This window comes from Pagrus major, chromosome 5, assembly GCF_040436345.1.
Source record: "Pagrus major chromosome 5, Pma_NU_1.0".
Taxonomy (NCBI): Eukaryota; Metazoa; Chordata; class Actinopteri; order Spariformes; family Sparidae; genus Pagrus; species Pagrus major.
Window position 1 is genome coordinate 10,906,698 of NC_133219.1, and position 14,252 is coordinate 10,920,949.

At 42.9% G+C, this 14,252-nt stretch overlaps 1 protein-coding gene across 2 annotated transcripts in view; it reads left to right on the plus strand.

The window, feature by feature from the left end:
- Window positions 1–14,252, plus strand: part of arb2a (ARB2 cotranscriptional regulator A) — a 152,604-nt gene that overhangs the window by 53,326 nt on the left and 85,026 nt on the right. For both annotated transcript variants that reach the window (XM_073466641.1, XM_073466640.1), the window contains exon 7: window positions 9,224–9,442. In XM_073466641.1, the coding sequence (XP_073322742.1) occupies window positions 9,224–9,442 (219 nt within the window). The remainder of the gene's footprint in view (window positions 1–9,223; window positions 9,443–14,252) is intronic.

Below are 14,252 nucleotides of genomic sequence, written 5' to 3' on the forward strand. Positions count from 1 at the left end.
GTTGCCACAGCGTGGATTTCTCCTCGTGTATTTAGCCGTACGGCGAGAGGATGAAGGGGATTCCAACATATATGCGTAGCTCCATGTGTGTGCTGCGAAGCATAACCCCGGCCATGTGGTAATGACACTATGGAAAATGTGCTGGAACACACAGACATACATGCATACGCACACACAGATACACTATATTCTCCGCCACCTCTTTTCTAGGTTACATCCTGTGAAAATAAGCAGAGTAAATGGCAGGACAGAGCAGCCATAGTGTTTACCCTTCACACTTCAAACACAGCTTGTGATTGGCTGTGGCGACCTCCCCTGACTCATGGACCTGTGGTGCAACTCCACTTAGAGAGAGGTTAGACTCTTGGTCTGCTGGATTGTGTGTGTGTCATTGTGGTTGTGTGTGTGTAATACTGTGGCCGTCGCATTTATTGCCAGTTGCATTATCGCAGCCTCTTACACTCTCATCGTGTACAATACCACAGTAGATAGAGAGGGATATTTTACACATAAGCAAATTTCATCCCATGAAAGGTCACGCTTAACATGAAATATCACACACACCTCACATAGCAGCAGTCAGTAACATCAACAGGACCACCAGTTCTCTCTGTGGCTCTCCCTCCTAGGTCACAATAACAGGGCAGGGGTGAAGGGATTCCTCTTTGACCTTTGACCCATGAAGGTCATAGTGGTCCTGTGATGTTCAGTAAGAGTAATACCCTGGGCGCAACAGCACGGTCTCATTATTCACCAACACAGCGTCGTTTACTGGTAGATGACACCAAGCGCAGCACACCTACACATTTATCAACACAACTGAGCAGTCAAAACCTGAATTTGGAGTTAAAAATACTGTGCTTTTTACTTTATTCTTCATCATGATAGTATTTAGCAAAAAATGTGCACAAAATAACACATGCTATGTAGATGCTCTTAAATCATCATCTATTAATTACGTTTAAATGAGAGGTTATTTCTATATTTGCCAGTACTGTAATTTCCTTCTTTGTAATTTACCATTACACACACATGTTCTTGTGTATTATTTTACCATGGTGATGGGTATGTGCCTCAGTCCCTACATACACATGCATGCATACATGTGTTCATGTGTCTGCAATGTCTAGAGGTGTCCTGCCATTGACCCCGGCTGGCTCAGTCTGTACATATGGCCGTGCGTCTCGCACCCACCGTGTGTGTGTTCATGTGTGTTAACGCACTAACTACCTGTCCAGATGGTGAAGTAGAAACATTCATCGACAGCGCTCTTGAAGAATTCACATGGTGGTGGGATTTCTTGACTTCAGTCGAACTGAACGCCTCACTCACTTTTTGGTCTCATTCAGAGTCACTGTTGGATATTTCATTGTCACTGCAGAGGTCAGATTCCTTATTTTTTTCCAATTTTGCTCAGAAATGAGATTCGGAATAGCAGCCAAATACCTCTTTATAACTATAATCATTATCATCATCATCTTCATTTAGCACTGATTCCTTCCTTCCTAGCTCCATTGAACTCAGGATTTGTCTGTCTTCCTTCCTTCCGTGTACAGTTATTAGTGGCCTTCAGGACAGGGTTGCTCCTGGGATGCCTCCACTCCTCCTCCTCTTTTCTTTTTGTGGCTTTTCTGCCTCCCCCTCTCTGCTCGCCTCTCTCCCTGATTTATACATTAAATAGTTAGGCAGGAGGACAGGGAGACACCTATCATTCCATGATCTATATCTCTCTGTGCCCTCATTAAAAATACATGTGTATGCTTAGGGGAGACAATATAGAATATATAAATCAAAATGCTAACGGCGTCAGAATAAGCCTCCTGTATTTATTTCCCCATAGCTTTCCCTCTGTGTGCTGAGGACTCTTCCTGCTTACTGTATTTCCTTCGCTGTGTATGTGGCAAGCACATGTTTGATACTCTAATATTAAAGTATACTTGAAATACTATTAATTTATTATCCAGCTGATTTGATCATCTGTCTGAGCAACACTGCTGGTAGAGACATGGGTTGTTATAATATTTCAGTTTGTCTGATTGTTAAAATATGCAATATAAAATAGATAACGTTAAAAGTTATACTCAAACTTTCAGAAACATTCAAATATTTGGGTTTCTGCTATTACACAGCTGGTGAGACCACTCTGTGAGTTTACATTCACAGTTGCATCTTTGTGAATGACACGTCGGTCTTGTGTAAAAAAAAAAAATTGACAAATGACTTGTGTAACATTTACTTGCACAATCGATAGCTCTGACAATTTCCACCTGGACGGTGATTAATGCCACATCCACCCCCAATCTAGCAACCCCCACCCCCAGCCCTGCACCTCCCTCTGTGCGTGTCGTGCTGTGAGCAGATGAAGCAGGCCTCCGAACTCTGTGTGTGTATCGTACGTGTGTGTGTGTGTGTTTATGTGGCAGTGTCTGGCCAGACGCTCAGATGCTTGATCAACCACTGAACTTCACAGATTCACAGACTTCAAGTATGGTAAATAATTGACTCGTAAGCTGGCTTTGGCGTTGCACAGTGAGTGAGTTACTCAACAGTGTCTGTACGAGTGTCTTTATGTCTGTCCTTTTACTTAGGTGCTGAAAATAGACAGATCGGGAGGAGCGAGACAGAAAAAGAGAAACAGAAAGTGAAACAGAGAGAAAGAAATGTAAATGCGAGCATGAAAAGAAGCTGAGGCATCAGGGATCAGAAGCTGTGCTATTCTCTTCACTTCCTCCACCCCACTGCTCCACTTTGAACTCATTTATAAATATTCAGCTCCACATATAAACAATATCCAAATGAGCCCAGACATCCATGCCAAGGTTAAAAACGCTGCTGCTTATTACAGACATGACTACTTGACTTGCTCAAAAGGTTAGCGTCTCATTCTGACCTAAACTATTTGTGCTCATTAAGATCAAGAAAAAGACAATCATTACCACCGAGTCTTATTTACTTTGACCAAATTAGCGTATGACTACATTAGTGGAAGCAAACACCAAATACAGTCTTTGAACTCGGGAGTGAAAAGTCGAATTTAGAGAAACTTAATTAAATGTGTACTCTTTATTAAAGGAGAAATCCATGCAGTGGGCGATTTGTTTAAAATTAACTCAGGGGGCAGATGGGGAGATGAAGCTCCAGTTTGTCTTACTTTTCTTAAGTAAACATTTGTGTTGGCAGTTCAATTGATTGCTTAAACATACGGGGATGTGGGGTTAAGCTGAGGATCACAAAAAATGTAAGTCGAACAAATGTATCTCATAGGTATGCATTGTGATTTACGACACTTAATTTAGGTTTACCATGCTTAACCGATGTTGTAATTTCTGCCCATTATCTTGTTATTTTTCTCATCAGCCTTTACATGTTGCTGTCTTTTTAGTACATGCTACCATATTATTATTTAGTAACATTTAGGTCTCCTCTCCAAGTACTTGCACGGCCCCTTGGGTATCGCGAGTTATCAAGAGGATGATTGATTTTGTGCTGACAGGCTGATGACAATCCCGTCTCATCGCCTCTCACATCACCCCTACGGTCCACACATGTCTTTTCATAGCCCCACTGGTACAGTAAGCTCTCTCCCACCCTTCTGCTCTCAGAGAAACATAGCTGTGTGTTCGGTGGGTATGGGGGGTCTCAGACTGGTGCTGTGTTAAAATGAGAAAGGGGGCACCGTGACTTAATCTGACATTACTGTGCGATCTGTGTGGTATCTCAGCCTTGGGGAGAGGGGGAGCGGGGGAAAAAAAGGAGAGAGAGGGAGAAAAGATGGGGATCGGATGGATAAAGGGGCCCTGCATGCAAAAAAAGCTCACGTAGAGACGGAGACAGACAAGGTCACACGGAGCAGGGTGGCCCTGACAGAGAGGGAGACTTGTTATTACAGTATTTACCTTACTTCTCAGCTGCTTCATACCTCTTTATTGAGGAACAGTCTGTGCTTTTATTGTCTTCCTCCTTCCTGATTTTTACTTGTATTTGATGTCACTTCAGCCACTGCTAACTGAAATGTAAACAAATTGTGACAGGGACGCTTTGCCGTCGCTTATTTTCCATCTTAGCCTTTCTTCTCGGTCAGCCATTGTGCCTCGTTCAGATCTCAAACACGACTGTAGCCTGCAGACATCCCTCCCCTCCTCATCCTCTTATTGGGTATGCCATGCTGGGTGACCCTTTCCCCCTTGTCAGTCAAGCCTGAGTAGCGAATCGGGAGCTGCGTATTGCAGAAACAAGGAAGTGGAGCGAAGGCTGCTGATAAAAGGGAGCGCCGTTTGCCCCCCGACAGAAAAACTAATAAAGTAAGCTGCCGGAGATCCAATTTTCACTAGACACCTATAGACTGCACGCTAATTCTTGAAATGTAAGACGAATGCACACGGATACATAAATACAGTAAAATACAAGTGCAATGCGAAGAAGAACATTTATACGCCCCATTCAGCAAACAGCCACACATAAAACCTTAAATTTACGCAACCATACCATTCACTTTCCTCACTGCATGCACCCGTGACCTCTATCAGCCATGCTTTGTACCTGTCAAGTGCTGTCCTTTTCCCTGTGCCCAAAGCCCTGCTCACTACATGAGAGCTCTCACATCAAAGCTTTGCTGAGCTCCACACGCACAGATGAAACACCCTCTCACTCCGGCCGCCTCACTCCCCGCTCCCGCACATTAGACACATTTCATTTCATTACAACGCCACTGGAAAAAGTAGAGGTGCTGCTGTCTTAAAGGGACATCTTATTTACTCTCCCTTGCACTTGTGTACTCGCGCTCACAGGGACACACAAACACACAGACACAGACACACACACCCATTCCGCCTTCTTTTCAAATAATGCGACTGGAAGGGAAAATAATGATCTGTTACCATCAAAGTTCTAGTGGACAAGCGGCATCTAATTTGGCCGTGAAGAGGGCACATCATTGTCATCAAAGACTATTGACAATATTGTTAAGACAGCAAAATGCGGCTCCAGTTAATGGATAGTAATAGTAACGCACAAATAATGCTTAATATCATGAAATTTACATTACAGCGTCTTATATATTTTGGTGTCTTTATTAAATATTTTCTCAATATGTTGCAGATATTAAGGTATTTGGGTTTTTTAACAGCTTTACAATGCTGTGTTCGGGGATATCGGGCAATGGCGGAGGAAGGGTTTCATCATGATGATGAGACAAGCCCTGGTTTCCGTAGCAGCGGCAGCCTTTGTTGTGCTATCTGGTGCGGGACAGGCCAACAAAGGAGCGCTAAGGAGCGTCCGGAGCGGGTGATGGGGGTCGGGGTGCCCCCCCTCAGAGGGGTCGGGGCGACCCTCTTGACCGCTGGCCCCAGGGCAGGGACTCAGTGTGGTGGTGGCACAGGGGCACCCACAGGGCATGGGAAGAGACTTAGCCTGCGTACTGCAGCAGAAAGACAAGATTGACCCAACGCTAGAGAACTGTGTGTGTGTGTGTTTCATTCGAGGCGGCGTGTGTGTATAGGACAAAGGCAACGTGACCCAATGTTAGCAATGTGTGAGAGAGAGATTTAGTGGTATAAAAAGCGGGGTGACCTAAGGTTTGCAGTGTGCATTTGTGTAAGATTCAAACTTTGACAGCACATCAGAACACAAAGATCAGATTTAGCAGGTGTATGTCTGTGTGTGTCTGGGAGAGACTTAACAGTTAGCTAGAAACACAATGATGGCGAGATGTATGGGGAGATTTAGCTGTCACAAACCAATGCAAAGACTTGGATGATTAACATTAGTTCTGTGGGAGAAATTAGTTCTGTGGGATTTGGGGATAGCGTTGACATGGTGCTGTTCAATTTGAATATAATTTTTTTTCTCAAAGACCTTAGTTAATTTTCATGTAGATGGGTTTGGTATATACAATTAAAGAATTAAATAAGAAGGTTATCTTTAAAGTTTTGTTATCATAAGAAAAAAACATACAAAAATTACATTTTTGAAAGAGCCTTATTTCAATTTAAGGTAAAATGATTATTTTTTTCAAATTTTCCCAATTGCTTTGCTGTGCTCCATCCACCGGCATTAGAGTCATTGTTGTATATTTGGTTGATGGAGGGAAGAATAAGAGGAGGAAGTGTCTGACACCAACACAGACCTCTCAGTGTTCAAATAAATGATGGTTTCCGACATCGAGGTGAACTCAGCGGCCCTGCTCCTCCAGACTAAGTACGCCAACGACACTGGTCGCCTTTACAGCAATGTCCTTCTGGGTGACTGGACGGCTGAAAGGGTTAGCACTGTTAGCTGGGTTAGGTGTGTTAGCCTCTCCAAAGGAATGGAAAGGCCATAGGCTATAGGCCACTCAGGGTTAGCATAAGGATGCTGAAGGCTAGGGACTCGGCCACTTGAGGTTACCAATAGTATGCTTAAGGCCAGGAAGGGTTATTGACCAGTAAGGGTTGGGGTAAGAGCACTGAAGACTAAACATGGTTGTAGGCCACTCGGGGTTAGCATCAGAACACGTGGACCAGTGTTGTTGGACCATTAACTCTTGGCCTTTTGAACCAGGATTAGGGGAAAGGAGAAATGTACACAAAGTGATGTGATGGTGGTTAAATGCACCATCATATCGTTTTTTTGTTTTTGTGCAGTCTTTCTGTCCTTCTGTCAGTGGGAAATGTGTTGACAGTACATTATGCTTTTCATGTTGTCATTGTGCAGCTTATTCATGTAAACATTTTTATTCAATAATATTTCATTGAACTATTCATTGATTTTACATGTTATCTTGTTTTTATGATGTTGCTGCCATAAGCTGAACTGGTCTTGTCAGTTATTTTATCAGGCTGCCACCAGTGGGCAGTGGCACAAAGCTGGTGTGGATCTGGTTAGACTCCATTTCTCTGTCTTTCCTTCCTTATCAATGTTTGTCTTATCCTTTCACTGTCTATCTACATCTCTCCTCTCTGCTTCTCGCTCTTTCTCCTCCATCTCTTCCCCTCACTTCTTCCTTCACTTGCTCTTGTTTCTTTTTCATCAGGCGATCCATCTGTCTGAATGTGCGCTTGTGTGTCTGAACTTCCGTATTTGTGTGCAAATGTCTCAGTGATGTCTAAAGGCTGAATTAAGTCTCCTTAATAGATCCTCATCCAGCCTCTATAACTTGACTTTTGCTGCTTTACATCCACACAGACTAATAAAAATCCAGGTTTGGAGACACATCCTCTACCTAGAATTTGCATACAAACTATAACACGGACATGTTGTTTTTTCAAAGTGATAAATCATTTGCTAAATTACCATTAGACCTGTGTTGCCTTGGAGTAAAATTCAAAACTTTATTCCATCATTATACAGATGCCATTATGTAGCAGGAAATTCTTTAAAGCTGAAATTAGTATTTCAAAATACATTCGATAAATTTTCAGAGACAAAAAGAAGCTGATGTAATAGTCAAATAATTTTAACACGTACTTTAAATGTAATCATTTCCAATTTTAATCATTTTACGTTTTTTTAAGTTCATTGTCTTTATGAGTTTTTACATTACAGATATGTCCGGCAAGGGAATGAGAGCCTTGCCTGAATCTGAAAAGTAGTGAGAATCATACTAATTTTATAATCTGAAGAAGTGAGAAAGTGTCATTTTGCTGTTGTCAACACACGGCAGGTGCTAAGGGAAGGGGTGTGTGGCAGGTTTGATGTCGATGGGCACAGGAGGGACACACACTCATGCTGCGTCAGGGGAAGACATGCACATTGTGTTAACACTTATTACGGAAGAGGAGACGTGCGGCTTTGAGAAGATAGTGAGTGTGTGTGTGTGTGCGTCTGTGCCTGCGTGCGTGCGTGTGTGTGTGATGGCGATCTGCGGAGGAAGCTGCCTCTCTTAACTCCCTCTCACATCTCCTAAAGGTCTTTTTGTCAAGACTGATGTTTTTCGTACTCCTTAGTGTGTGTCCTTTTAGTGTGTGTGTTTGCACAGGCGTATACCCGTAAGTTTGAGTCTTGGGGTGTGTATGTGTATTCACAATGGGGGTTGTGTGCGAAAAGCACCACCAAAGTGAAACAGGAATCCATCCATTTCCTGCTTTAGTTTCAGAGTGCTTGGGACAATAAACACAGTTAATTAAAATGGCTTCCAAGTTGAAGAAGTCACCAAAGGCTACAAGAAAACTTCCTTTTCTCCACAATACATTTCCCCTCTGTCACTCTTTCTCATTAGACCCATCTTTTCTCTTACGCTTTTCCTAATTTTAGTTCTCTTTTCAATTTTGGCATTTAGAAGTCAAACACTGATTATTATTAATATTTATTCAAATATGAATATGAAAACTTTCTCAGCTTTAACAAAAAAAAACAATGTAACATTTATTCTGTAGTTCTGTCTGTAGAGTTTTAAGTCACATGCACATACACAGATACTCCGGCTAACTCTTTGGTTGAGTGATGGTGGGATCGATTGGGTTTGATATTAAGTGACACATGGCCTTTGGAGTCACTAAATGCTACTCACCGACTGAAACCACCAGCGCTGAATTCCAATCCCCCAGTTACTTCTCAGGCTTGTCCCTGCAGTGACACTCTCTCCTCTGTCTCTTTCTCTGCCATTTCTTTCAGTCTGTATTTGCATCTTTCCCCCAGTCATTTCACAATCTGTGTGTCTTTTAAGTGTTGTTACGGTATTACTTGCTCATAGATATCCACTGCTGAGCTCTTTCTTGAAAACCGTGAGCCACAACCAGAGCTAGATTGAGCAGGAAAGTTTATAAGCTTCAGTGTAGCACAGATTATCATGCAGTGTTATAACAACATCCTGTAGTAGGTTTCACAAAGTGATTGTCATCTTTCTCTAAAAGAAAAAAAAAAGAAGAACAAAAACTGTTCAGTCAACGCAACATTTTAGGTTTAATACATTTCATGTAGTGATTTTCAAAAGTAATATAAAATGGAAAATGTACACAATCTTTTTTGGTGCTTTTTTAAGATAAAATGTTTTTTTCTCACCCTCACAGGCTCAAATCTGTCACACTCTGTACCTGAAGATACATTTTTATTTATATACTGCAGATATAGAGTCCTCTCCCCTATAGAAGCTTTGCTGCTCTTTGTTACGCCTTTGTCTTCTCTGCCAGCTTAATTTTGATGTTTTATAAAAATGCCATAAACAACAAATATTCAGATTGTGTTCTGATGTACATGATGCTGATGCCGTGGCTCTCATACACATACTTCTGTTTCTTATTTGTTTTAGGAGGGCTACGGTGTGTTGGTCCTTAACCCCAACGAGAACTACCTGGAGGTGGAGAAGCCAGCCAAGTCCTCTCCCCTGCCCTCTCCTCCTGAGCCCTCGGACGAACCTGCTGAAAAGAGGGAACGCAAAGACGATAAAGAGGGCAAAAAGAAGAGGGAATTCTATGAGAAGTACCGTAACCCACAGAAGGAGACAGAGACCGAACGGATCCCCATACGCGTAAGTCGGAGAGGGAGGGAGGGACGGACGAAGGGATGGAGAGATGGAGGAGAGACAGAACAGGAGAAGCGAGGAGGGAAGTGATTGGAGAGCCGCGGCGGAGGGACAGAAGGATAGATGTTCATCAAACGCAGACATGATGGGGGAGGTGGACAGAGTGACAGTTTAGGGTCGTGGGAGGAGGAAGGAGAAGAGACATAGGTGAGAAAACGGGAGGGAGGAATCCAGGCAAGTTTGGAAGAGACAAAAGAGGCAAGAAGGTGCGGGGGGAGGAAGGCGGGAGGCGGCTAGCTGAGGAAGCTGGGGAAGGAAACGTTAGGTAACGAGGGATGAAGGGAGGATGGGAGGCAGAGGGAGAAAGAGAGGCTCTTGTGTGGTCAGCCTGTGTGTGAAGAGGTTGGCCGTGCTCCAGTCGCCTCTCAGTGAGCAAGTGTTAACCACATGGCTACCTCCCTCTCTCCCTCTTCCTCTCCCTCTTTCCCTCTCACTCTTTTTCTCTCTCAGATGGTGGGCCGGTCAGTGCAGCTCTGGCCCTTCACTCTTGTTGACCGCTGGGATTATTATCTCCCTAACACACACTCTGCAAACACACGGCAACATTCTTATCATGCCACGCTGACCGTACACCCCCTAATCACACACACACACACACATATAAACATACGTATACACACACATGGCTCAAGGCACCTAGCTCAGCCAGCTTACCTTGTGATCAAACAAAGGAAGCAACCCTTTGCATACATGTAATTGTGAAAATAAATATGGCCAAAGTGATGAGAAATGAAATAATGTTGTCCTCTTCATAGATGTCTTTTGTTTCACCTCATAATTTGCTGCTTCAAGAGTTCCAGACATTTTTTCTCTGTCTTGAAAGCTTTCATTCAGTAGCATTTTAAAGATTAAGAGCACGTCGGTCTCGACAGCAGTGTCCCCATCGATTATCTGCATCGTACTTTGGTTGATGGCAGCAGCGTCACAGCAATTCATGTACGTTTGTGCGTGTGGGTGGGTGTTTGTGCATGTGTGTGTGTGAAATACGTCAGTCTCTGGTGTCTGACAAGAGTTAGGGCTGCTGTGGGACTAGCGGGCGGTGTGTGAGCTGTCAACGCAGGCTCTTTTTTTTTTTTCTCACCCCCCTGGCAGTACCTTTACACACACTCTAATAAGGGATAATTAGCTGCACTTCTATCTTACTCTATCGCACTTCTTTACATGCGTGCCGGATTCTCCCATCGTACAACTTGCTTTACACTTTCTGACATGAAGGTCTTATGGTAAATAATCCATCATGTCGTTCACGGTAATGTAGTCAAACTAACTTGCATCTACTGTCACTCATATGTATATTTCATTTCAAGCTATACCAAATTAAAATTCATAACCCAATGCTTATTAGATGCAGGTTTGTTATATCACATCGAAGTTGTCCATATTGAGGCTGTCACGATAGCAGAATTTTAAACTTGGATACAATACTAGAATAAAAACATTATACTCTACACCTCTTTTGATACCACAGCAAAATGAAAAAAGTCACACAAAATAGGTTATTTTCCTTGTTCTTAATAACAACCTGCACACATTGCTGATACAGAAAAAGTCACAGAACACATACCAACACATTTGTAATAATGTTAATATCTATGCAGGTCTGTTTTGTATAATTATCGTAGATGGATAAATGCATGTGTGGATGCCATCTACATTTTGCTTCATAGTGCGTGTGTATTAATAACTTGTTTTATTTTAAAGGTGTAACTTTAATGGTACTCGTGTTACATAATGATCTCTTTTTCTTCCATTTCTCTTTTCTCCTTATACATAAAAATCTCTTCCCCCACTCTCGTCCTCTTGCCTTAAATCTTTAACGCTCGGTAGCGTTAGCAAGTGCAAGATCGTTAACACAGTCCCAACCAAGGTTTCCACTATCCTACGAGGAAGCATGCAGTATTATTCACATCTCGATATTGGGCTCGACTTGCTTCCCCCGCGTCTGCATAATGCATGCAAGACAGGGTCAGTTGCATTGAGACAAGGACGGTATGCAGCAACGCGAGTGTCTTTTTGAGACTGCAGTGTCTCTGAAATACTGTGCAGTTTAACAGCCTCAGCTTTTAACAACTCCATGAGATGGAATTCGGGATGGACAACATAATGAGTAATTGAAGAAAAAAAAAAACTCACCAGCTCTTTGACGTGTCATGTCACTCTTCTGTTTAATATACTGTAAGATAGCACATTGATAATTGATTTAGCACTCTGTAACAGCGCAGTTTTTGGTGGTGTAGCGTTTAGAACCGAGAGATGGATAAAGAAAATTAGCTTTCTCTGTCTGTTTTTTTTAAACCAGCAGGCTAATACAAAATTATCCTCATTAACCAGAAAGGTAGGGGTCATTAAGAAGGTTTAGATTTTCCAGCCAAATACACTTGTCCTTAGATTTAGGGATTGCAAGACTCGGGATAAAGATTAATGGGTGAGCAGGTCGGCCCTGTGTTGATGCCCCTTGAATTTTGACCTTTGACCCAGAAGTCAGCAGGATATGTGTGTGTGTGACCTCGCCTCCATCGTCCATGCCTCCTCCTGCACCGCTTTACTCTTCACTGCTCTGCCTCTGTCCGCCCCAGAGTAAGCTGTCACACACACGCACGCGCACAAACACACACGACACACACATACCGGCAGAAGACAAAAGAGTAAAGGAGGTGGAAAAAGAACTAAGGTTTTGGCATTTGTGTGTGTGTGTGTGTGTGTGTGTGTGTGTGTGTGTGTGTGTGTGTGTGTGTGTGTGTGTGTGTGTGTGTCTTTCTCCTTCACCTCTGTTAGTCAGGGTGGGTGGTGGATCAAATCAAACCTCTTTAGCAAGGCTGTTTTCATCTTTTTTTTTTTTTTACAGCACCCTCCCAAGACACGTGCACTCACACACACACACACACACACACACACACACAAACCTTTTTTATTCACTACACCTCACACTCAAACTCCCGCTGAGCTGCCAGACCACCTGCACACAGCCTTTCAGACACACACACACACACACACAAACCTGAATATATAACTCTTCTCCTCGCATTATAATGAAACTCAACATTACTCAAAAATTACTTCATGGCTCGTTCTGTTTCTGTAACTGAGACTCATAAAATTACATTTTCATTTTTGTCTTTATACTACACTGACACACAAAGACTGACATACACACACAAGCACACACACACACATCAGCCCCCTGATAGAGTTGAGTTGATTAATACGCTTCCTTACACACATTAATAAGCTCTTAACTGCTTTTAGGAATCTTACTTTTTAGCCTTGGGTTCATAGTGTGCAACCTCTCAACCTTATCTAATCCCTCTCCTCTCCTCTCCTCCAGATCACACACCACTGGGCCATGTTTAGGGGGATGTTGGTGGAGGAGGGAGAAGAGAAAGCGAGGACAGAGGGAGGGATGGAAGGATAGAAAGTCTGATCGGAGGGATGCTGATGAGGATAGTGGAGGAGTAGTGGTGGGGGGTGCTCTCTTAGCACTTTGCCATATAGAAGTTTGGGAGTTCACTTTACTTTGAATTTTAGCAGTAATCCAGTTAGCTATTTTCTGTCAGCCAAGCGGAGGAATGGCAGGAACAAAAGGCACATTCATGGGCTTAAGAAGCTTCCAAAGAGTTCACCCAAGGCTGGCTGGCTGGGATTAGGCCAGCAGGCCCTGGAAAGAAGAAGGGAAAAAAAAGAGCAAAGGGGACAAAAAACAGAGCTTCGCCTTCCTTTAAGCACCACTTATTTTTATAAATGACTGGAATACTTTTCTCTCATAGTTTTTTTTTTAATGCTTTTACTTTTAGCATCTTACATTGTACGTTTCTTCAATGTTCAGCGAGAGAAATAGACAGAGAGGCCCTCACTCCAATGGCATTTTGAAGAAGCAGATTGAGACTATTCCTTCTGTTCTTTGTAGGATTGAGACCAGTAGACATTGAATGCTTTCACTATGACATGCTTTCTCTACACATATTCATTGGGTACATTCATACCACAATGAAGAAAAAATATTGGGGTCTTCGGCTCTTCTTAGTGTTTCCACTCAAGGGATTTATTATTTACCTTATGTTGAACCATTTTTGGCTTTTTTTGCACATCATACCTTTAGTTCTTCTGTCGTCAGTCTTTGTACAGTTGTGGTTTTTAATTTCTTGGTGACGGACGTGACACAGACAGGGTTTCTTGTACTATCACACACGGATCTCACTGTTGTGGATTGTACATTGTGTGTCTCCTAAAGGAAGGAGCATCCATTATTTAGACCCTGCCTCTCCAAGACCCATTATTCCCAGCTGCAGCTGTCCACAGGGGCCGGCTGAGATCCTTGTCCTTGTCTGTGTTTAGCAGATGATGTCCTGTTTCCCCATGTTCACACTGTACTACAAAAGGTCCTTTTCATTAGCGTCCATGCACACACATCTACACACACGTACACACATACCAAAACTTGATTATGAACATTAAGACATGGACACACAAGCACACACACAGGTAATTGTATTGGACATGGTGCTGCTGTGTTTCTCTATGGGACTGGGTTTTTGCTCTTTGTCACCTTCACCCCTTTGCCCCAATCTGTGGCCCACAAGCAATTATACAGACAGGGTTTATTTGACCTCTGACCATTGGTCGTGCCAAGAAGTCAGGCTCAGCATATCCAAGGACAGGTAGGGACTTGATTAACCTCTGAACTTGGTCAGAGGAGAGGTCAATGAACAGGGCTAGAGAGCAGCTCACCTTCTTGCAGCTGAGAACAAATTGGCTGGAT